At 44.7% G+C, this 24,159-nt stretch overlaps 1 protein-coding gene across 1 annotated transcript in view; it reads left to right on the top strand.

The window, feature by feature from the left end:
• The window catches only part of FBXO32 (F-box protein 32), a 41,739-nt gene extending 23,025 nt beyond the window's left edge, over positions 1-18,714 (top strand). The window contains exons 5-9 of the mRNA XM_040261868.1: positions 3,776-3,869; positions 4,708-4,892; positions 11,373-11,555; positions 12,590-12,733; positions 13,365-18,714. Coding sequence (XP_040117802.1) covers positions 3,776-3,869; positions 4,708-4,892; positions 11,373-11,555; positions 12,590-12,733; positions 13,365-13,454 — 696 coding nt within the window. The 3' untranslated portion in view covers positions 13,455-18,714. The remainder of the gene's footprint in view (positions 1-3,775; positions 3,870-4,707; positions 4,893-11,372; positions 11,556-12,589; positions 12,734-13,364) is intronic.
• The last annotated feature ends 5,445 nt before the right edge of the window (positions 18,715-24,159 follow it).

A 24,159-nucleotide genomic window follows, 5' to 3' on the forward strand; every position in this document is an offset into this window, starting at 1 on the left:
TTGATAATCAACTTTAAACTTCACTAAAAGATTGGGATTTGGAAGGGAAAGAAATAATACCTTATTGTAAGGATGCCCTGTATTTGGTTTCTATATAGTGATCTCATTTAATTCTCATTACAACCTGTGAAGTAGGTAGTCTTTTTTTTAAGTAATTTATTTATTTTTGGCTGTACTGGGTCTTAACTGCTGCATACGAGCTTCCTCCAGTTGCGGAAAGTGGGGCTACTCTCTGGTTGCAGTGTGCAGGCTTCTCACTGCAGCAGCTTCTCTTGTTGCAGAGCACAGGCTCTAGGCTCCCGGGCTTCAGTAGTTGGGGCACATGGGCTTAGTTGCTCTGAGGCATGTGGGATCTTCCTGAACCAGGGATCAAACCCATGTCCCCCACATTGGCAGGCAGATTCTTAACTGCTGGGCCACCAGGGAAGTCCCAGGTAGGCTTTTTTTTTTTTAATGCCCACTTCAGAAATGAAGAAACTGAGGTTCTGGAAGGTTAAATGACTTACATCACAGACTAGATGGTAACCCCCCTGAGTCTAGGGATCGTGTGTCTTAATCCATGTCACCTACCACAACAGTAGAACAGAATTGACATGCAGAAAACACCTGCTAAGTGATTGACAGCTGCAAAGGTCACCCAGCTAGAGCATCTGGTCTGCTCCTGTTCCAGGGTTCTCTCGTGACCCCGAGGCTGCCTGGCAGTGAAGGGAAGGACTTTCTTTTGACACAGGAATAAACAGAGGGTGGTTGACATATTATTCTTCTGCCAATTGACTGATTTTTGCTGCTCTATCTTGCTGCTCTTCCTTAGTCAAAGATCATCTCAGTCAGGCCAAAGGGTTTTTCTGGTTTCCCCTTAAATGCACAGTCATAGCCTTGAGAATTTTTGTGTTCTTGGGATTGGTGCAATTTTAGACAAGATTGAAGCTGACGCCCTCGTGAGATGGCAGTCACATGGAATGGGGCTTTTGGATGGATTTCAGGCAGAGTTCTGCCTACCCTCCTCCTGCCCCACCTCCTACCCCGTGATGAGTCATGGCTCACAGCCGACTGCCCTTCCCAGAGCCACCTCAAGACTGTTGTTTTCTTTCATCTTGCTTTGTGCTGGTCATGTGAGGCTCAGGGTATTAATAGACCGTGGTCTTGGCCTTCTGAGTCTTGTTGTTGGTCAGGGAGATAAACGAAAAGTTTGGCCAGTCCCTTTGTGCCATTTTTCACTCCTCTCTTGACTGTCACGTGTTGGTGACAGAGCTGAACTGGACATGCAGAGGACATCCAGTCTGATCACCCCCCGCCCACGGGGATGCGGCCTCTGCTGATGTGTTGACTTCTTTCCTCTCCTCATGGGCATTTGGTCAGTTCCTGACATCCAACCTTGGATCCCCAGTACTGATCTTAGCAAACCAGCCTTTCTTCACCATCCTCCCCCAGCCCAAAGACGGCATCTCTCCCAGCATGTGTGAGAGATACCTAAGCCAGGCAGGGAAGGATTGGGGGTCTTGTTGTTGTTGTTGTTCAGTCACCAAGTCGTGTCTGACTCTTTATGACGCCATGGACTACAGCACACCAGGCCTCCCTGTTCCTCACCACCTCCTGGAGTTCACCCAAGTTCATGTCCATTGAGTTGGTGATGCCATCCAACCATCTCATCCTCTGCTGCCCTCCTCTCCTTTTGCCTTCAGTCTTTCCCATGATCAAGGTCTTTTCCATTGAGTTGGCTCTTAGCATCAAGTGGCCCGAGCATATTTTTAACTTCGAGCAAAATTATTTTCAGGAAATTAAAAGTCTGTGCATGGTTCGACAGGCTCCTAAGGAGCTTCATGGGGACAAAATTTTTAAACAAATGCCTTGGAAGCAGAGGTTCTTTGAATTGCCTGGGGCTTTGATCCAAAAGTTTCAATTCTTCTCTACAGCCCAATTTTTCAAATGTCACTTTGCTAGTTCCCTGAGCCTAGATTCCAGCACCCAGCACAGTGTCATACTTGGTGATTACTGACCTGAAGTGAAGTTGGGCTGGGGCCTGGCCCAGGAGATGAAACTTCTTTGGAAAGTTTCCTAGGAGCAGAGACTCAAGCTTTAACATAAAGGGGAGTCTTGGTTCTCTAAATCTAATTAAGTGGCTGTGAGACTCAGTTTTCCTTTGCCTGGTGGGGTTCCAGGTGCAGTTAATTACTTTCCTTTATATCAACCTCTTTTGTTCAATAACTGTGAAAGCATGAAGTGTGTTAGGAGGATCCTGATGGTCCCTTTCACTCTTTGTGTTGTAGTTGGTGAAGTTTAGTCTCTTGAGCCTCCTTTTGCTCATCTGTTAACTGGGTCGAACTGTATGATCACTAAGACCCCATTTCAGTCTAAATTTTCATTTTTTCAATGACAAAATTTTTGATTAAAAAAAAAATCTTGCCATATCTGTAAGAATTTTGCTTTTGAGGAAAAGAATGATTATGCTAAGGATGCATCAACTTAAATTATTATCTTTATTTCTTTTTGTTTAGTGATAACATGGGTGGTGGGAATGGACCATACTCCCACAATAAACCAACCAACCTCTATTTTCTACCTAATTTATGCCATGTGCTCTGCTAATGGCTTTGTGTGTGTTTCCTCATTTACCACTCTCACCAATCCTGAAGACTCTAGTATTACAAGTACAGATGAAGAAACTTGGGGCACCAAGAAATTCAGGAAATTGCCCAGAGTCACAGAGTTAATAAGTAGTCAAAGCAAGACTTGCACATAATTTTAAGAACTACAAGGATCCTAACCTCTAGGTAGAAAGAGATGTATATACTATACATCCCTAAAGGTCTCTTTTCCTGTTATTAGCTTCATTCTTTTTTTTCACTCTACAAGTTTTTATTAGAATTTTATTATATCATATATTGTTTTTTTATTTTATATTGGAGTATAGCCAATTAGGGGGCTTCCCCAGTAGCTCAGTGGTAAAGAATCCGCTTGCCATGCAAGAGCCGCAGGAGATGTGTGTTTAACCCCTAGGTCGGGAATATCCCCTGGAAAAGGGCATGACAACCCACTCCAGTATTCCTGCCTGGAGCATCCCATCGACAGAGGAGCCTGATGGGCTACAGTCCGTAGAGTCAACAAAGAGTCAGACACAACTGAAGCAACTTAGCACACGTACACACACATAGCCAATTAACAATATTGTGATAGTTTCAGGTGGACAGCAAAGGGATTCAGTCATGCATGGGCATCTTTCTACAAAGAGTTAAGTGCAATAAAAGATTCAAATTAATTGACATGTTTATTGAGCAACTGCATAAGCAGGAAATATCTGGATAAGAATTGCCCCTTCCTTGAAAAGTGCACATCACTGCTGAACTTGAGCTTTTTGGTGCCTTGAGAGCAGTCCCAGCCAATGGGGAGAAGTTCAAGTCAGGGTAGAAGAACTCCCTCTGGGAGTGATTATATAGAACTCCAATATCACAGGTCATGGGAGGTTTTGTTCCCCTTGGAAAACCTCAGCTTCACTTGTTGAAGTAGGACAAGTAGAATGAATTAGCCCTGACTGAAGCCAAGCTCTTTCTATTTAAAAGAAAAAAAGCAATTAAATATTCAGCCTGATGCCGAGGTTTTGGATTACCCCCATTTGTCTTTCACTCAGAGCATCTGCTTTTTATTGCATTGTGGCCCTGTCTGCCATTTATCTCTCCCCGTCAATCCATATCTATGTGTCACATGACTCAAAAGTGAAGATTAGAGGAGAAAAATATCTCTGTAGCCTAAGCCTGGCAACTTCTATTTTTATCCACAGCTGTTGGAACTGATAGCGAAGTCACAGCTCACATCCCTGAGTGGCATTGCCCAGAAGAACTTCATGAACATTTTGGAAAAAGTGGTACTGAAAGGTGAGCTCTTTCCCACTCTCTCACCCCTTTTTATAGGCCTGGGGCCAGACAGATGGATTTTTCCAATGCAGTGGACATGTCACTGGATTTAAGGGAACAGTGAGTGGATGGAAATGAATGACTCCAGATGCATTTCATGGGTGCCAGATTCCAGTTGAGAAAGGAGGGCCATTCGTGCGCATGACAAAGGGTGAGATGATCACCGTCCTGTCCTTGTATTGGAATCATCCATTTGTCCTGCTGTCTGCCTCTCAGGCTTCTCAGTGGAGGCACATGTCCCAACCTTGGCTACCAAACCTCTAGATTCCACATTCCTAGAAAAGTGAGCAGGGTGCAAGGCAGGATAGATTCACAGACTCTCTGAGCTAGAAAAAACCTGACATCTCTGGCTCAACTGACTCATTGTATACGTGAGAGAAAGAGTGGTTTATCCATAATCACACAAAGAGGCAGCCAGACTGGACGGAAATCCAAGTTCCTGACCCCTAGACCCATACTCCTACCACTGATCATCTGAAAGACACATCACTGCTGGGCAAGAGACACTGCTTTCGGATCAGGTGAGCCCATGGTGCTGGCAGGACCAGTGAAAAGAGAAACAGTCTTAGAAAACGGAGAGAACAAAGAGGGACCTAGATAATGGAAACTCTATCCCATACCCTCGAGTGCAGACGCTTAGCCAAGTGTAGAATAAACACCAGTGAGAAAAGACAATATCCCCCGTGGGTGTACCCGGGTAACACGAGCACAATAGAGCAGAAGAAAGGACCACTTGTAAAATTATGGAGTGTTCTAGTCTCACAAACTCTTCCTACTGTTTTTCTCCCCCCCACTCAAGTCCTTGAAGACCAGCAAAACATTAGACTAATAAGGGAACTCCTGCAGACCCTCTACACGTCCTTATGTACCCTGGTCCAAAGAGTCGGCAAGTCTGTGCTGGTGGGGAACATCAACATGTGGGTGTATCGGATGGAGACGATCCTGCACTGGCAGCAGCAGCTGAATAACATCCAAATCACCAGGGTAAGCGGGGACCCCCCAGCTTCCTCCCAGCAGGAACGACCCCTCTGCAGTCAGTTCCTCTGCCGAGATGCTGGGCAGCCTCGCCAGGACGTTAAACCCACTCTGGTGATGGAAGAGTCTAGATGGCTCTGCTCGCGTACTGTGTCTTGGGTGCCGAGGGTGGGCTGGGGACTTTCTGATAAAGAGAGGGTGGGAAGAACTTGGCAGAGCAGGATCAAAGCACACAGAGGATGACAACCAATGGAAAGGTGGGAAAAACTGGAAACTTGACCTTTGGATCAGATGTTGGCTATACCACTGAAATCTTCAGTGGGATCTGGAGATTTCTGCGCATTTCCTCTTAAAGTACAAGTTCGTTTATAGCTTTAAGATGCTGCCTGGAATACAAAGGAGCTATGATGGCGGTGGCTTGGAGAACTGGTGGTGCCAGCCTTTTAAAACTCTAGTTCCAATTATTAACTGGAAGGAAAGGAAGCCTTTGAGTAAAGACTGTAAGCATACAGGTGGGGAAAGAGATGGGCAAGTCTCACTCAAGGCAAACAAATAAACCAAACCCCCCACATTCCAGCTAAACTACTACCAGTAGTTTCTTCTGTCTTTTAAAACATAAGCTGGCCCCCTTGCTCTTGTCCTCTTGAGAGTGAGCAGAAGGACCAAGACACACGAAAAAATGTGAGAAAGATGTTGGTGTAATCTCTCAAGGCTCCCTAATGGACAAACACACTTAGGCCGCTCATGTAGCACTTGGCTGACTTATCTAATCACTCACCATGGCTGTTTTAAGTGGTTCCGGGACCCAGGCTGATAAAGTTAGGGTCTGCCTCGTCTCCTGAGAATGAAACATAAAAAAAAAAAAAAAAAAAACTTCTTTGACCTCTTTTAAGTATTTCACTATATGAAGCTTGCAAAATGCAGTGTCCTTGACTTTACAGTTAATAACCTCTCTGTGTCTTGGGTTTTTTTTAACTCAGAAACAGAGGGAATAATTACAAACCTCAGAGTTCTATGACTTCCTTAGAATTACATAGGCTACACTACACACACACACACACACACACACAACATAGATACCAGTGATACCTAATCAATGATATAAATGAGCAAATCCCATTAGTCTCAAGGGCATCTTCCCTCCAATAACTGGGAACACCCATTTAGATGGTCCCACTTGCCCGGAACTTGCCTCTGTTCTCTCTGTTTCCCTCACAGGAGCTGCCCCCTCCCTTGGCCACATCTGCCCTCTTTCATGCGTCTACTCTCCCCAAAGCCCTCCTTAGTTGATCTACAGACTCTGTTGGGACCCATTGTAGTTGCTATTACCCTGCATGGAGTGAGGGCCGAGGAGGGATCAGAGAAGCCCAGTGACTTTCCCAAGTAACACAGCAGTCAGGCCAGAGCTGAGGTCAGAACCCTGAGCTTCTTATTCCTAAAATGGCAAAGCTTTTTAGCATCAGTGGTTTCCAAAATTTTTTCAATCCAGCTTTCTTCCAACTATGTATTCAGTGATTCAGCTTTTTGCAAACCTTTTAAATCCAACGAAATCTCACACAGGATGGATCAGACCCTGAAATTCATCTCAGTCTCCCCTCTGCTCATGGCACCCCAGCCAGGCCAAGCTATTCTCAGCTTGGTCCTACCTTGGGGCTTTGAAGATAGCTGCTGCTTCTGACCATCCAGTCTGTTGAAGCCTCTGTCATCTTACTGTCCTCAGAGCCTCTATGATGAACTGAAATTATCTGATACGTATATTCATCCACTGGTTTATAAACTCCACAAAGAAAAGAGAGTACCATCTAGCTCCCTGCTCTGTTTCCTGTCCCTGGGCCAAAGCAGATGGCAGTCAGTAGACATTAGTTGAATGAATGAATGACTGAAGGCAACTCTCCTCCCTACACCTACCTAAAGAACTTGCTCAGTGTTCAGAGGAATACAGTTGCAAAATACTGCCCTGTATTACAGATGAGGATGAAGATTTACCAACTGCAAGATCTGGGGATAGGTATTCAACATCTCTGTGCCTCACTTTTCTCATTTGGGAGATAGGAGCAGTCATGCCTATCTCATAGCCCTGGTATGAGATTTAATAAGTTAATAGAGCAAAGCCTGACATGTAGTATTGTAAATGTATCAGCTATTATTATTGTTATGAGGGGCTCACTCTGTGGCACTCTTCAAAGTCCTCTAATGTATTAATTAACTCATGTAGTGACTAATTGTAAGGGGGGGTCATTATAAAATTAATATTAACTGGCCGCTGTGCTCAGTACTTCCGGGCATTGTCTCATGAGAAAAATCAGACTGAATGGTTAAGAATAATCTGGCTGGGGCCTCCCCACCAGTAAGATGTGGGCTGAACCCAGGCCTGTCTGCAGAGGCTTAAGATACCTATCAGTCTCTGCTCCCTCAGGCCCTCCTTCCTAACCCTCCACGGCTCTGAGCTACATTATTTTGATAGCAGTGCTGGGAACCCACGGAGCTCTGAAGTGCTTTTCACAGAAATGCCCATGTCTTCAGAGGAAAGAAAAATGGACAGAGAGAGAGAAAGAGAAAGTGGGGATGGGCAGAAAAAAAGTCGCTCAGTTGTGTCCGACTCTGTGGCCCCAAGGACTGTAACCCACCAGCCTCCTCTGTTCATGAAGTTCCCAGGCAAGAATACTGGAGTGGGTTGCCATTCCCTTCTCCAGAGGCTTGTCCTGACCCAGGGATCGAACCCGGGTCTCCTGCGTTGCAGGCAGATTCTTTACCATCTGAGCCACCAGGGAAGCCCAGGGGACTTAATTACTTCAGTGTGGACTGTATTTTAAAACTTTTTAACAGTTTGGACCAAAGAGAAGAATGTTATTACATGAAAATGTTAAGGTGACATTTACAGTCGTTGTTTTCTGTTTGCCAAAGTTCTATCAGTATCTCCCCAGCACATGATCTTGTTTTCTTTCAGAATTTCCTATCTCATTCTATGGAGCCAATTTTTATTGGCAAAATAATTAATATAATAAATAATAAAAGGGAGAAAAACGAAGAGAACTGGCTTGGGGCCGGGGAGGAATCACACAGAATCACAGTGTACTGTGAACAAGGCAAAGTTTGGAAGCCTGGGGGGCAGGGAAGGCAGGGTGAATATAAAAGGATTTTTAGCCAAATACTTGATAGGGGGAGCAAGAGTGACTTCTTTTTCTTTAATATGTTTATATTCAAATAGAAGAAGGTACGCAAGCAGTTAATCATTTATCAGGAGTAAAGGCTCAGCATGGGGTCTGGGCAAGGATTTTGGAAAAGTTCAGGTTTGAAAATTTGAGAGTGAATTTGCCAAGTGGACTTTAATAGGAGTTCATGTAATAATTGGCCTGGGAGTTTTAACCAAAAAAGTAGATGCTTTGAAGTGCTGGAAACAAAAAGAAAATCTCATGGCAGTTTTATTGGCTCATATGATCAGCCGCAGATGATAAATGACAAATGGGTCTAGGACCTTCTGCAGTCCAGCAAAGTCCTGAATTCTGCAAACAATTGAAAGTTCAGCCCATCAGCCTGAACAGTATAAACTGTCAAGTCAGAGACACTTCTGACGGGTTAGGAGGCTGATGCTACTCCAAGTATGAGATGGTTGGAGCTGGAGGGGGTCCTCAGAGACTTCTAAGCCTGCTCATTTTGGACACGAAGGAAGTATGAAAGGAAGTGTTAGTCGCTCAGTCGTGTCTGACCCTTTGCAACCCCATGGACTATAGCCTGCCAGACTCCTCTGTCCATGGAATTCTCCAGGCCATGGAATGGGTTGCTATTCTCTTCTTCAGGGGATCTTCCCCACCCAGGGACTGAACCTGTGTCGCCTGCATTGCAGGCAGTTCCTTTCCCAGACATACAGAAATTGAGACCCAGATTTCCCACGGGATCTCCATCTGCTGCTTCTCCAACCCATGGTCCTCCCACGCCACCTCCTGTTCTTCTCCATCATCCCACGTCCCAAGGCACCCTGTGACTGCCCACCTTCCCTCTACACGCCTGTCCTGCTTTGCAAAGACGGCAGGGCGAGGGAGTGGGGGGAGATTGCTGCCACTGTGTGTTCCTCTGGAATCCTATGTGTTCCAGCCTTGACATGCCTCATACGGAGTTTAGTTAGCTAAAATTTCAAGGAGGGAACTCAATACCCATTCCCAGGATATTTTCCCCTGTGCTAAGGAAAGTTTCTTCATCCTGTTTGTGTTGTTTTTTTTTTTTTTCCTTCTTGTGACCTCCAGAGGTGATAGAACACTGAGCTAAAAATGTCACTATTTCAAGTTCAAGAGCTCACCCAGGACTAGCATGGGAAGGACAAAGAACCACAGTCTTGGTCTCGAGCGATTTGTGCTGACTTCTTATCCAGATGGCAGAAGCTAGTTGCTGTTCAAGAAATAGCAGCCAGTACTAATGAGTACCTTCTGGACAGATAGTTCCCATAGCACTTGATGCTTGTCTCCTTGGTGGCATTTAACCTTTGTTCTCCAATGATTTGCTTACGTTTCTGGGTCTCTCGCCCTTGCAGCAACTCCAGTGCCAGAAGAGGGTTTTTATGCTAGATCTGCAAGCGTTGCAAGCTTAGACCTTGGCTTCAAGGATCTAGGTCTGGATAGGCTAACATAAGCTCATCCAAATTTAAACAATAAAGGGCTTAAATATAAATGCAAGGATATAATAGAAAAAGCTTCTGGAGAAGCTCACGATTAATTGCCAATGTGTTCTCCACAGATCAGCAGTTTTCAAAATGTTCCATGGAGCCTAAGGTTCAATAGAGATGCCTGAACAGATGGATCTTTAGACTGAAAGATTCTTGACCAGCCCTTCCCAAAGTGTGCATACATGTATACACACACACACACACACACACACACACACATACAAGTACAGAGTCTTTCTGTTGTGGTTGTTTTTACCTGTTTATTTTATTTTCATCATTCCACAAATATTTATTGAGTGCCTACTATAAGCTAGCACACTTCTAGACTCTTCTAGACCTAGCAATGAAAGAATACAAAAATTTCTGCCTCTCTGGAGCTTATATCCTAGCAGGAATGTTCCATTAAGCTTTCTTTTAGAGATGGATTCTGAAAGAAGGGATTTCCTTGGTGTTCCAGTGGTTAAGACTCCACATACCCAGTGTAGGGGACTTGGGTTCTATCCCTGGTCAGGAAACTAAGATCCTGCATGCCCTTTGGTGCAGCCAAAAAAGACAATGGTATCTGAAAGAGATCATAGGAATTCTAGGAAGATGCAGTGCCTAAGACTTGAGGGAGACACAAAAGCAGTTTTCAGAGGAGGTGAGTTTGAACAGGGGCTTCCCACATGGGCTACTGGTTTAAAAAAAAAACTGCTAATGCAGGTGGACTTAAGAGACACAGGTTTGATCCCTGGGTTGGGAAGATCCCCTGAAGGAGGAGGGCGTGGCAGCCTACTCCAGTATTCTTGCCTGGAGAATCCCCATGGACAGAGGAGCCTACAGTGGGCTCCTCTGGACAGTAGGCTACAGTCTATAGGGTCGCAAAGAATTGGACATGACTGAAGCGACTTGGCATGCATGGGTTCAAACTTGATCTGAGAAGAGTCACTTGTAGACGAGCAGAGGCCTGGACAGAGCGACAGCCTTGTGTACAGTGTTTGGGGGCCAGTGAGAAAGCCTGTTTTGGGGGATCGGTGGTCACAAGGAGGCAGGCCGTGAGATCTGAGGCTGAGGGGTGCCCTGCCAGGGCAGTGAGTCCTTCAGGACTATTGTAATTGAGAAAAGCACAGGAATCCAACTCTTGCTATTAGGAGACTCTTTCCAGGCAGTGCTAGTGGTAATGAACCCAGCTGCCAATGCAGGAGATATTAGAGATTCAGGTTCCATCCCTGGAGAAGGGTATGGCAACCCACTCCAGTATTCTTGCCTTGAGAATCTCATGGACAGAAGAGCCTGGTGAGCTACAGTCCTTAGAGTTCCAAAGACATAGATACAACTGAAGCAACTTAGCACTTCACAGTAAAAGTGTAAATCGGTGAAGGAAATTAAGAGGTACAAGCCTCCAGTTATAAAACAAATGAGCCACTTGGGCTGTAATATACAATATAAGAAATATGGTCAATCATATTGCAGTAGCTTTATATGGGGACACATGATTACTAGACTTACTGGATGATCATTTCATAACATATGCAAATATCAAATCACTCTGTAGTACACCGGAAACTAACAGGATATGTATGTCAACTACATTTCCTTTTATTTTTTAAGCATAAAGTTTTGTGCAACTTAGGAAAATTTCTCTGGCACCATTGGCCAGAGCTGCTCCAGGCAGTTCTTTGTGCATCTCGGTCATGGGTCCTGTGTTGTACTCAGGGCAGGGAGAATGGCTGCTCTGATCAATAAACCAGCTTGAGGCTGGAGGGCAAGGGGACAGCTGCATCCTTGGAGAGTGTTGCCTGGTGCCTGGCTGCTCTCCGCCCTACAACTTAACACCGTCCTTCTCCCCGCAGCCTGCCCTCAGGGGCCTCACCTTCACAGACCTGCCTTTGTGCTTACAACTGAATATCATGCAAAGGCTGAGCGACGGGCGAGACCTGGTCAGCCTGGGCCAGGTGGCCCCTGACCTGCACGTGCTCAGCGAGGACCGGCTCTTATGGAAGAAGCTCTGCCAGTACCACTTCTCCGAGCGGCAGGTTGGTGTGGCCCAGCGGCCGTTCCTTCCTTCTTTCCCACTCTGCCCACCACCCTGCCAAGCTTCCTTGGCATCTTTTTCAAACCCACCCTGAGGGGCTCCCTAGTTTGACTAGAAAGCAGTCCGAGGAGTTTCTAAATAATACTTGTGAGATTTCTTTTATGTGATTCAAGAAGAAAAAAAAAAAACATATTTTTAACCCGTTCCTATTTTACAGCTTGCTCTGAAAACAATTCATGAATTGGCAATCGCCCTTCTTTTCTATAACAAAGTAACTTACATTTTTATGACATTTTACAGCTAAAGGATTTTCCTGATGTTATTTCATTTTATGCTGATAACCAGGGAAAGGTAGCCCTGGAGTTGGAAATGGCAACCCCACTCCAGTATTCTCACCTGGGAAATCCCATAGACAGAGGAGCCTGGCGGGCTGCAAGTCCATGGGGTTGCAGTGAGTTGGACATCACTGAGCGACTGAGCATATTATGCCCACTTTAAACAGACGGAGGGACTGAAGCCACAAGTGGCTAAATGACATATCCAAATTAGTGGCGTGCTCTCCAGGTGAGGGAAATGGCCTTGGATTTGAATTTGGGTCTTCGGATACCAGCTCAAGGCCTTTTTCCCCTCCGCACACTGGCTCAGATTTTTTTCCCCCAACTTCTTTATATAGAAGTGTGAGTTCAACAGGGTCTGTTCACAAAGCCACTAATATTTAAATATAAAATAGAGCCACTGTGGCAAACAGTCACCGCATCTCCCTGGAAATAATCACTCAAGTCTGTAGCGGAGAAAAGATTGAAGTTGTTTATGGAGATCACCTAAACTTTCAACACCAGAAGGTGTCACCAGCCACCTATTTCTTTTAAGACTGGTTAAAAGCTATTGTTTCTTTCACTGGGTAGAGATCAGAAGCGACATTTTTATCTCTCTGCTACTCTTTCCCTGGCTATCATCAGGGTATAGATGAAAAAGGTGGAGGAAGGGGGCAGGAGCAGAACTTTTCAGAACAACTTTTATGTGTTTGATACTTAGATCCGCAAGCGATTAATCTTGTCCGACAAAGGACAGCTGGATTGGAAGAAGATGTATTTTAAACTTGTGCGATGCTACCCACGGAAAGAGCAGTATGGAGACACCCTTCAGCTCTGCAGACACTGCCACATTCTTTCCTGGAAGGTATGTGTCTCAGAGGTGGTGGCCACACACCCCCAAGCCCAGCCTGTAAGAGCCAGTGACGCCCGCACGGAGTTGCCAAATGCTTTCCTGCTCTTTCAGTATTGTAGCTCCCAGGTGAAGGTGAAGGTAAGACTGATGCAGCCCTGGGGAGAGAAACTTTCAAAGACTTTCATTTCCTTTACCCCATTGTGTCAACTTTCCCTGCAGTGCCCCCAAATTCCCCCATCTCTCTGTGCACAGGTACACACACACACACAGACACACAGCACTCTAGTTTTTGCATAACACAGGGTGTTCTTGAGAGAGGAATGTTGTTTTAAGGTTGGGCAATGCCTTAGGATAGGACTTCCCTGGTGGCTCAGTGGTAGAGAATTCACCTGCCAATGCATGAGACATGAGTTCGATCCCTGGGTCAGGAAGATGCCCTGGAGAAGGAAATGGCAACCCACTCCTGTATTCTTGCCTGGAGAATCCCATGGACAAAGGAGCCTGATAGGCTATAGACCATGGGGTTGCGAAAGAGTCAGACACGACTGAGTGACTGAACAGCGGCAACAGCGATTCCTTAGGGTACCACAAGCCAATGGGATGCTGTGGAGAATGCCCACCTAACCTTGATGTTCCTTTCCAGGGCACCGATCACCCGTGCACAGCCAATAACCCAGAGAGCTGTTCCATTTCACTTTCACCCCAGGACTTTATCAACTTGTTCAAGTTCTGAATCCCAGCACATGCCAGCACTTCAGAAGGGTTCCCCTAATGAAAGGATGGTTGGGAATCCAGAGTTCGGACACTTCATTTGTAAATAGTGTACATGTTAAACATTGGCTCAAAACTTCTGAGATAAGGGACACTGGAGAGGAGAGATACAGCTGCTGGCTGGAAATTTAAGCATATGGACTTCTCATTAGAATTGGTATGGAAAACAGAAATCCTGTAAATAAACTTTTTTTCCTAACAATTTGCCAGCAAGACTATAAGGCAGGAATTCTATTTCATCGGTGAAAATGGAATCCTCTTGAACTTCATTGCAACTCCTTGACAGTTCCGTAGAGTTGTGGAAGAGAGGGCAAAACTCAAATACAAAATAGAACGCTCTTTGTTTACAATGTGAAAATTTGTTGGGGAAAAAAAAAAAGAAGAAAAACTACATGTGAGAAACCCCTGGGCTTTGGGTTTTGATTTGGGGTTTGTTTGGCAAAGGCAGTGGAAGCACCACTCATCTTAAACCCACATGGGTATAGATAGGGCCTTATCTTCCGAAGACACCGCACAATAGTCTACCTCGGAAAGCTGCAGCGCTCGCTCTGACAAACCGCACGGCCCAGTAGACGGTCTCTGTCTGTTTTATGTCTTCATCAAAAGTGAAACGGGAAGAGAGATTGGAGGCATCCTTCCTCATGCTTCAGGCTTCCCTTTTAGATGAATGGGACACTCTTTGAGGTTTCTTCTCTTTGAGAACAAACCCCAAAGCACGTATGCCTTTTTCCCTTTCACGCTGTAGCTTATTTCGTGCAACATAAGGCCAATTAAAAGCAGTCCCAGAGGAAATCCTGCTGAAGGAAAGATGGAATGAGTCACCCAATAGCCATGAAGATTTTCTTATTCCTGTTTAACCTCTTGGCTTGTCTGGGCTTCCTAGGGTATCTTGATGGATAAGCCCGTCTCTGGGGACTGTTTGGAGCCAGAGACCTGATAAAGACTTGTAGAACAGGTTTTACATATCAGCTGCTGTTCTTCTTGATGGGCGATGAGTTTTCTTTACATCCAGCACCGAAATTTAGTCAACCTGAGCTAGGGCTTCTTACGAGGTTGATAAAGCCTGGTTTCTAGCCAGACAGGGAGTGGATGGGGGGGTACTTTGAGTTCAACCCCAGGGGAACCTGCTAGACAAATACCAACAGGTAGTTATATGTAGAAGAAGGAAATCTCAGGACTTACGCAGTCAATATTCCTGGGTGGGGAGAGTGGAGAATGTTTTTGTTTTTTACCTTTTATAGAACTTTGCTTTTCTACAACAGTGTATATATTTTTGCAATTGTATTTGCTTTCCTTTTTTTTTTTTTTTGTATGTAAAGTGGGCACCCTCCATGATCTTGGCTAATGAGTGAAGCAGAAATAGGAACTCGGTCCACATCTATGTTGAGCAACAGTGCATTTTTAGGGATTTATTTGGGGGTGACCTGAAATGGGGATAGATGGTTAAGAACGTACAGAAACAAGCCAAGGGACCAGCTAGTGACGAGGGGCCCCTTCGTGCCCTTCTCTCAAAGCACAACCCAAGTACCAGTATCTGGAAGAGAGCTTGACCACTAGTTCATGTTCCTCACTGTACAAGGTGTGTGCCTATGGGTTTCTCAATATCTTTTTTTCATCATCATCCCCCCTAAGAAGAAAAAGGTAAATTGTATTTCAATTATGAGGGAAAGTAGATATTAAAGAATAAGATCATGTTAGTTAAGGTTGAGCTTTGGAGGGTCACAAACCACTGTGACACCTCACAGGATCCTGCCCACCCCAGTCAAGGTCACATGAAGAATGCAGGTCCAGACTATGGAATCAAAGGCTCATTCTGCCCTAATTCAGGCAGGTTCTCTCCAAGGTCTCAGCCTCCTTAAAGATGTGAGTGGAGCTGAGATTGTTGTTGCGGTGAGGGCTCTGGAACCTTTGACTCTGGCAATTTGGGGTGTTCGTGGCCTTTCACATCTTCCCCCCAACTTGTTCTCAGCGCCTTCGTGCTGATGGAGTAAACCGAGACTCCTCAGCACCTTCAGGGTCACAGTTCCAGAAATGTCGCCTGCTTTGACTGTTGGCACGAAACTGGGGAACCAGTGTCACTCGGACTGTCTGAGGTGCTCAAGACCACACCGCAGGCCCCAGGCAGCAAGAACACCTATGCAAAACGACCCTACCACAAGGGACAGACTTACAGTTTTCTGAAATGTTTACCCAGATCGTGACTCCAAACTCTCCCCATCTCCTTTGACATCACTGGAGGTGGTGTGGGCAGAGTCAAGGAAAATTTTTAAGGAAAAAGAAAACAGAAACCAATACTTGTGATTCCCTTTCTTTGGAAGAGGAGAATAAGGAAGGAAATGGCAGGTGGCGAGGGAGAGGGGAAGGAACAGAAGTGGGGTGTCTTTGATGCTGTGATTTGTGCAAGGGTTGGGGGACAAAGAGCACAGCAGTATCAGCATCTCTGCTGGTGACACGGAGTACCTCTGAAGTGTGGCCAGAGCCTCTCATATAAGTAAAACCCAAAAGTTTAAAAGAAAATGCTTGTTCCCTGGGCACTGATTGTCTATAGAATTTCTTTTGGCAAACCCTCCCAGGACAACCTGACCTAAAAAACAAAAAAACAAAGAATCTCTGTCTCAGAATTGCTGGCCTAAAAAGCCAGAAGGGACATGACAGTGGAAAGTGCTGGAAAAGATAGAATGCTCTACTGTCTTTGCTGTACCTACCTATCCCCACCGCAACTCTGGAAAAGAGGATTCAAAATTGACGTCGAATATGAGAGTAATCTGGACTTCCAGAGAAGGAAAGAGTTCTTGTCCAGGACAGTAGAAGCTGATCCATGCGAGTGTAATGATTTGTTTCTATGCAAACATTTCTGAACAACAACCCTAGAGTTTCTTGAGAAGAAGGCACAGCGTTTGAGGAAAGGAGAATATGTGACGCTTACGTGGGACTCAATTCATAGCAAGATCCAGACATTTTAAAATAGATCACGTTATGACTCAACACTGTTACTTTTACCAGATGGACCAGTCACGTGGGAGGATGGCAGCAGAAACTGCAATGTGAAAGCATCTCCAGTTTTGAGATCAAAAGGGTCAGTTGTGAGATGACCTCTGTTTAGCCATGATCCATTTTATGTTGAAGTAGATCAGAGGAGATATTTTAGATGGGCTGGATTTACAGTGCAAAACTGTCAACGCAAGAACGGGCTTTACTTGGCAATGATGAAGGAAGGTGACAAGTGTGATTACCTTATTGCCACAGTTCTCTCTTCAAAAACTGTTTGGGAGCTTGCAATTAATAGAGGCTCCTTGTTTCCATTGTTTTTATGTGGGAAAAGAGAAGGGGCTTGGAATCTGATTTGTCTAAACAAGTGTGTGATTTGCAAGAAGTTCAGTCATTTCAACAGTATATCATGCTTAGTGTTCAATACAATGTTTATCATAAAATATGCACCTGAGTTTATATATTTCTGCCAGGCTGTAGGGCAATTACATCTTGCTATGCAAACACTATTTTATGTGTGAATTTTTTTAACTGTAATTTTATGTGTGAATTTTTTAAACTAAACTCTATCATCATTTTCCATGTTGACATCTGTTGTTTTTTGTGTTTTTTTTTTTTTGTTTTAATCTGTTTCCAACTCTCAGAGTCTGTGAACCATCCCTCTGACTGGATGCTGGCCTAAAATCCTATTAGTGTTTAAACAGACCTCAGAAACTCCCGAACCTCTAGGCAAATGCAGAGATGGGGCTCTTTGATATAGCTTGGGCCCTTGATGTCTTCAACAAACAAGATCGTAATTCCTTTCAACTCCACGTTTTCTGTAGACGCTTTCTTCTCTGTTTTGTTAAGGAGTCGTCTCATGGTTTTCCAGAGGAAGGAAACTCCTCTCCTAGACTTTAGTGCTGGGAGGAAGGTTAGTGATGATGGAGTCTGGCTTTCCTTCTGCCTTTCCAGGTGAGGTGGTGGGTCCAGAATATTTGGGAGACATGCCTCAACCCAGCTGGTACTCAGCAGTGGTCCTGAGTATAAACTTGGGACTTTGTGAGCCTTGACTTTGTGCCCCGTACCCCAGTACCTTTTGTTGTGGCTGGACACATGTGACACCAGAGCTGATCCCTCTCACGACTTCCACATTGGTGGTCCAGTGTTAGGTGTCTGGCTGTTAACTTTTAAAAAACATTTGAAGTCCCTGATTCTTCCTGGAGAAATTTCTTCTTGGAGAAATTAAGGAGCCTCTTAACGCTTTTATAGAACTCTGACTCCGCTGTGGGTACGGCATACTAGTGAGTACAACCTGCTTGCCATAGAGTTACCAGCCTACGTTGACAAATTCATTTTTCCCTAGGTACTCATTTAGTTGTAAAGGTAGCCCCTGAGTCGGATGACCGCTGAGCACCTGGATTGCTTTCTAGAAACTGAGGTTCTGATGGTAACCAAGCAGGTGTTTCCTCTCTTCTTAGACTAAGAGGTACATTTACCCCATCCCTTCCATCTCCTGGACCTCTGGTACCTGCTGTGAGACCCAGTGAGCTTCTACCAATGGAAGGTCATTCTCTGCTAAACCTCACAAGCAAAGGGGGATTAGTCCATGAGGCGGCAAGGAGCAAGGGACCAGGATATTCATGACTTTGTCTGCCAGACGTTTTTCAAAGTATCCTTGAACTCAGCAAACAAAGTTTTCTGAGAGATCTCTCAAAATTCAGGCCCTGCTCCATTTGGCCAAAAATGGATGGCTGCTTCAAAACACTGAACGGCTTGAAACTCCATCTGCTGCAACATTACTTCCGGAGTTTGAACATGACTTTTTCTGTCTTTGAGTATAGAAATGTTTATTTAATTGATGATATACAAGGCTGTTAAACAGAAGGCGCCAAGCTGTGCTCTGCACTTGAGAACACTTGGCACCATCTTTATTCTGCCGATACTGCCAATCATCCTGGCTAGAGGAGGTGTATGTGAAAGTCCATATCCTAAGCTTAGGAGCTTTCAAGTACTTTTTTTTAATGGAAAATGCTATAGGGGATTGAACATTTTAACTAAAAGTATAAGGTTAGACCAATTACATGCAGAGATGTTTATTTAATATTGTGTGAACTGAGTCCTTCTGTATAAATTATTTGCACTCTCTTCTTGCATGACAAACTGATTTTTTTATAGTTGTTTGTACCAGACAGTGGCATATTTTTGTAAAAATTTTTTGACACTGAATTGCAATAAATGTTTTTCCAACAACACACACTGGTGCATTTTTGGTGCATGTCAATTCAAGTTGGGTTTTTTTCAAACTGAGTTTGTTTACCTTTTGCTGAGTGAGGCTTATATTCCTTCTCTCAGAAACTTAACATTGTTGTAAATTTTTCTAGGAATACACAGAAAACTAAGCTTGCTGCTGAGTACCAACCTGAATCAGAAATACAGTATTATGCTTAAATGGGATATTCCTACTTACTGTTCATAAAATAGAATGCTTAGGGAATAATGAACTTTAAAGTCAGTATGAATTTACTCATCAACAGACATCTATTGAGCAGCTACTCCATGATAGACTCTGTGCAAGGCACTGGGCATAAGACGGTGAACAAGACAGATGGAGTCTATATCTTAATGGAATTTAGATTCTAGTGAAGGAATGATGGTAAAGCTGAAACTCCAGTACTTTGGCCACCTCATGCGAAGAGTTGACTCATTGGAAAAGACTCTGATGCTGGGAGGGATTGGGGGCAGGAAGAGAAGGGGACGACAGAGGATGAGATGGCTGGATGGCATCACTGACTCGATGGACGTGAGTCTGAGTGACCTCTGGGAGTTGGTGATGGACAGGGAGGCCTGGCGTGCTGCGATTCATGGGGTCGCAAAGAGTCGGACACGACTGAGTGACTGAACTGAACTGGGAAAGAAAAAAACAAGTTGTTCAGTCGCTCAGTCATGTCCAACTCCATGTAACCCCATGGACTATATAGCACACCAGGCTTCCCTGGCCCTCACCATCTCCTTGAACATGCTCAAACTATGTCCATTGAAGTCAGTGATGCCATCCAACCATCTCATCTTCTGTCATCCCCTTCTCCTCCTGCCCTCAATCTTTCTCAGCATCGGGGTCTTTTCCAGTGAGTCAGTTCTTCACATCAGGTGGCCAAAGTATTGGAGCATCAGCTTCAGCATCAATCCTTCCAATGAATATTCAGGGTTGATTTCCTTTAGGATTGACTGGTTTGATCTCCTTGCAGTCCAAGTAGGGGACAGAAAAATAAGTAGGGGACAAATTTAATTTGTAATAAGTGCTATGAAGGGAAAAAAACCAAGAGACTCAGGTGCAGAATAACAAGGTGTGGGGTGGAAATGGGCCATCTGAGGAAGTGGTGTTGAAAGATGAGAAGAGCTGGCTTCAGAAGATGGGGGCACGAGCATTCCAGAAAGGGGAAACAGCCTGTGCGAGGTTTACATCACGGTCCTGGCACTCACATGCAGTGTGGCTTTTGTCACTTAACCCTTCTCTGTGTCAATTTCCTCCACTCTGTTGATAAGAAATCTATTTCTTATGGCTATGAGGGTTAAGTGAGCTAATACTTATAAAGTGCCTGGAGCTGGGCACATAATATGAGCTCAATAAGTGTTAGCAGTTATGATTCTCTGAGCAACAAGAGAATCAGGCTAGGAATTGCACTGTGTTCCCAGTTACTTACGTGTGATCGCTCCGGTGACTATTTCGGGGGTGACTGATTTACTCAGCACATTTACTCTGGAACATGCCCTGATCCTGACACTGACTCTCCATCAGAAATTGACATAAAAGTCACCTGAGAATAATTAGAATTTTTTTAAAACTCCCAACAGGATCACAAAATCCCACCATTCCCTACACATGCCATGCAGTCTTCTTTCAGGCTATTCTACCTTCCTACAATGCTCTTCCCAGCCCCTCTGTCTGATAATTATCCATTGCACCTTAGGGCCATTTCCTAGCTGCAGCTTTCTCCAACTGAGTAAATCTCATCTTCTGGTGTCACGTTTTTGGCTTTCCTGGTGGTTCAGATGGTAAAGAATCTGCCTGCAATGCAGGAGACATGGATTTGACCTCTGGGTCAGGAAGATCCCCTGAAGAAGGGAATGGCAATCCACTCCAATATTCTTGCCTGGAGAAGTCCATGGACAGAGGAGCCTGGAGGGCCACAGTCCATGGGGTCACAAAGAGTCTGACAGGACTCTGACTAATACTATATTTTCTGTTATACTGTAATCTTACTTGTACCTAGCATAGTGCCTGGGCCAAATGAATGAATAAATCCACAACATACATTCACAAAATGCTTCTGAAAGTCTCACTTAGGACCATAGACTTACCCTGGACTAGAATAAGTATCAGCCTGAGTTTATGTGCATAGACCTATTTCTAGCATCTTGGTTACAAATTAATGGTAGTTGAAAAAGTAACAAATGTGGAGACCTAGTGTTCACTAAAGTTTAAATTCAAGTAAATATAAATCGAGTAAATTTTCATACAAAATAAGAGGGCCTTTTATTATTGTTTGAGAAACTCACATTGAACAGACTAAACAAGTCCCTTTGACAAATGATAAAAATCCTTTTAAATGTTTTTAAACTGCAATTATAACTCTAATGCATTTGCTTTTTTTAAAAAGTAAGCACTTCAAATACCTGCTCACAGAAGCTTCAATCCTAATAAGCAAAACATTCCCAAGTTAATTAATAACTTATAAATTTAGTAAGTTAAACATAAATACTCAAATTCTCTCAAAGAAAAACTTCAGCATTCTTAAAATTAGTGAAATTATCATACCTTTCTATTAAAAATCATATCTTACACTAATAGCTTATTTTAAAATGGAAAGCATAAAGCTACTATGGTGGGCAAAATAATGGTCCCCCAGAGCCAAGGAACCAGAGAAGGCAATGGCACCCCACCCCAGTACTCTTGCCTGGAAAATCCACGGATGGAGGAGCCTGGTAGGCTTCAGTCCATGGGGTCACTAAGAGTCGGACATGACTGAGCGACTTCACTTTCACTTTTCTCTTTCATGCATTGGAGAAGGAAATGGCACCCCACTCCAGTGTTTTTGCCTGGAGAATCCCAGGGATGGCGGAGCCTGGTGGGCTGCCATCTATGGGATCGCACAGAGTCGGACATGACTGAAGCGGCTTAACAGCAGAGCCAAGGAACAAGATCAAAGTCAATAACCTGGAAAAGGCAAGGATTAAGCATCCACCCATGGAGCTTACGGACTTCCCTGGCGGCTCAGTCGGAAAACCTACAGTGTGGGAGACCTGAGTTCTATCCCTGGGTCGGGAAAGGAAATGGCAACTCACTCCAGTACTCTTGCCGGGAAAATCCCATGGACAGAGAAGCCTGGTGGGCTACAGTCCATGGACTCGCAAAGAGTCAGACACAACTGAGTGACTTCACTTCCTGGAGCCTACAGAATGGAACCTCGCCCTGCTGACATCTTGACCTTGGCCTTGGCCCAGAGAGACCTGTGTCAGCCTTCTGGCCTTCTAATAAATTTGTGTTGTCTTAAGCCACTGAGTTTGTGGTAACTTGTTACAACCACACAGGAAGAAGCTAAGACAGAGAACCGAGCAGACACTCTAGCTCTGCCCCTTCAGATAAATTCCCACTCATCCTTCTGTTCCATGTCCCCCATCCCCCGCTGAGTGGGAAGTCTGTCTGCCATGAAAGGCACAGCCTAAGTCAGCACCCAGTCACTCTGGCCGCCCTGATACATGAACCGGTGAAAGCTGGACTGGATGGCTCCGCCTGTTGGGGGCAGGTGTGAAGCTGCCTCCTTTCCGCTCTACACGGGCTTCATTGAGGCTGACGCCAGTCATGCTTCTGCCCAAGATGCATCCCAGAGACCCAGAATTTCAAATTCTCTCCAATAAGCCATGTTTATGAAGCAGCAGTGTCCTGGGCCCTGGAGCAGCCGTCAGAACTGTGAGCTCAGGGACTTCCCTGGTGGTCCAATGGCTAAGACTCTGAGTTCCCAGTGCAGAGGCCCAGGCTCCATCAGTGGTCAGGGAATTAGATGCTACAACTAAGAGTCTGCACACCACGACTAAAGAGCCTGTGTACCACAGCTGAGGCCTGGTGCAGCCAAATAAATAAAAGTTAAAATAAACATTCAGTCATTCAGTCGTGTCCAACTCTTGGTGACCCATGGACTGCAGCACACCAGGCTTCCCTGTCCATCACCCACTGCCAGAGCTTGCTCCTCATGTCCATTGAGTCAGTGATGCCATCCAACCACCTCACCCTCTGTCATTCCCTTCTCCTCCTGCCTTCAATCTTTCCCAGCATCAGGGTCTTTTCCAATGAGCTTCAGTTTCAGCATCAGTCTTTCCAATGAGAGTGAAAATTTAGCTTAAAACTCAACATTCAGAAAACTAAGATCATGGTATCTGGTCACAACACTTCATGGCAAATAGATGGGGAAACAGTGGAAACAGTGTCAGATTTTATTTTCTTGGACTCCAAAATCACTGCACATGGCGACTGCAGCCATGAAATTAAAAAGACACTTGCTCCTTAGAAGAAAAGCTATGACCAACCTAGACAGCATATTAAAAAGCAGAAACATTACTTTGTCAACAAAGCTCCATCTAGTCAAAGCTATGGTATTTCCAGCAGTCATGTATGGATGTGAGAGTTGGACTATAAAAAAAGCTGAGCACCAAAGAATTGATGCTTTTGAACTGTGGTGTTGGAGAAGACTCTTGAGAGTCCCTTGGACTACAAGGAGATCCAACCAGTCCATCCTAAAGCAAATCAGTCCTGAATATTCATTGTAAGGTCTGATGCTGAAGCTGAAACTCCAGTACGTTGGCCACCTGATGTGAAGAACTGACTTATTTGAAAAGACCCTGATGCTGGGAAAGATTGAAGGCAGGAGGAAAAGGGGATGACAGAGGATGAGATGGCTGGATGGCATCACTGACTCAATGGACATGAGTTTGAGTAAACTCCAGGAGTTCGCAATGGACAGGGAGGCCTGGCGTGCTGTGGTCCATGGGGTTGCAAAGAGTCAGACACAACTGAGCAACTGAATTGAACTGAATGATTATTCAGGACTGATTTCCTTTAGGATTGACTGATTTGAAGAAAACCAAAAAACAATGGTCACATGAGTTTTAAATGAATAAGTAAATCTGTATAAACAGATTTTAAAGAACAAAATATTTTACATATCTATTAATATATCTGGGGAAGGGATTACTGTCTTTAGAGAGAGAGAGAGTGAGACCAACACCTCCTATTGGTTCCGTTCCTCTCAGTTCAGTCAGTTCAGTCGCTCAGTCATGTCCGACTCTTTGCGACCCCATGAATCGCAGCACGCCAGGCCTCCCTGTCCATCACCAACTCCCGGAGGTCACTCACATTCATGTCCATCGAGTCCGTGATACCATCCAGCCATCTCATCCTCTGTCGCCCCCTTCTCCTCCTGCCCCCAATCCCTCCCAGCATCAGAGTCTTTTCCAATGAGTCAACTCTTCACATGAGGTGGCCAAAGTACTGGAGTTTCAGCTTTAGTATCATTCCTTCCAAAGAAATCCCAGGGTTGATCTCCTTCAGAATGGACTGGTTGGATCTCCTTGCAGTTCAAGGGACTCTCAAGAGTCTTCTCCAACACCACAGTTCAAAAGCATCAATTCTTCGGCGCTCAGCT

This window comes from Oryx dammah, unplaced genomic scaffold (assembly GCF_014754425.2).
Source record: "Oryx dammah isolate SB20612 unplaced genomic scaffold, SCBI_Odam_1.1 HiC_scaffold_19, whole genome shotgun sequence".
NCBI classification, from domain to species: Eukaryota; Metazoa; Chordata; class Mammalia; order Artiodactyla; family Bovidae; genus Oryx; species Oryx dammah.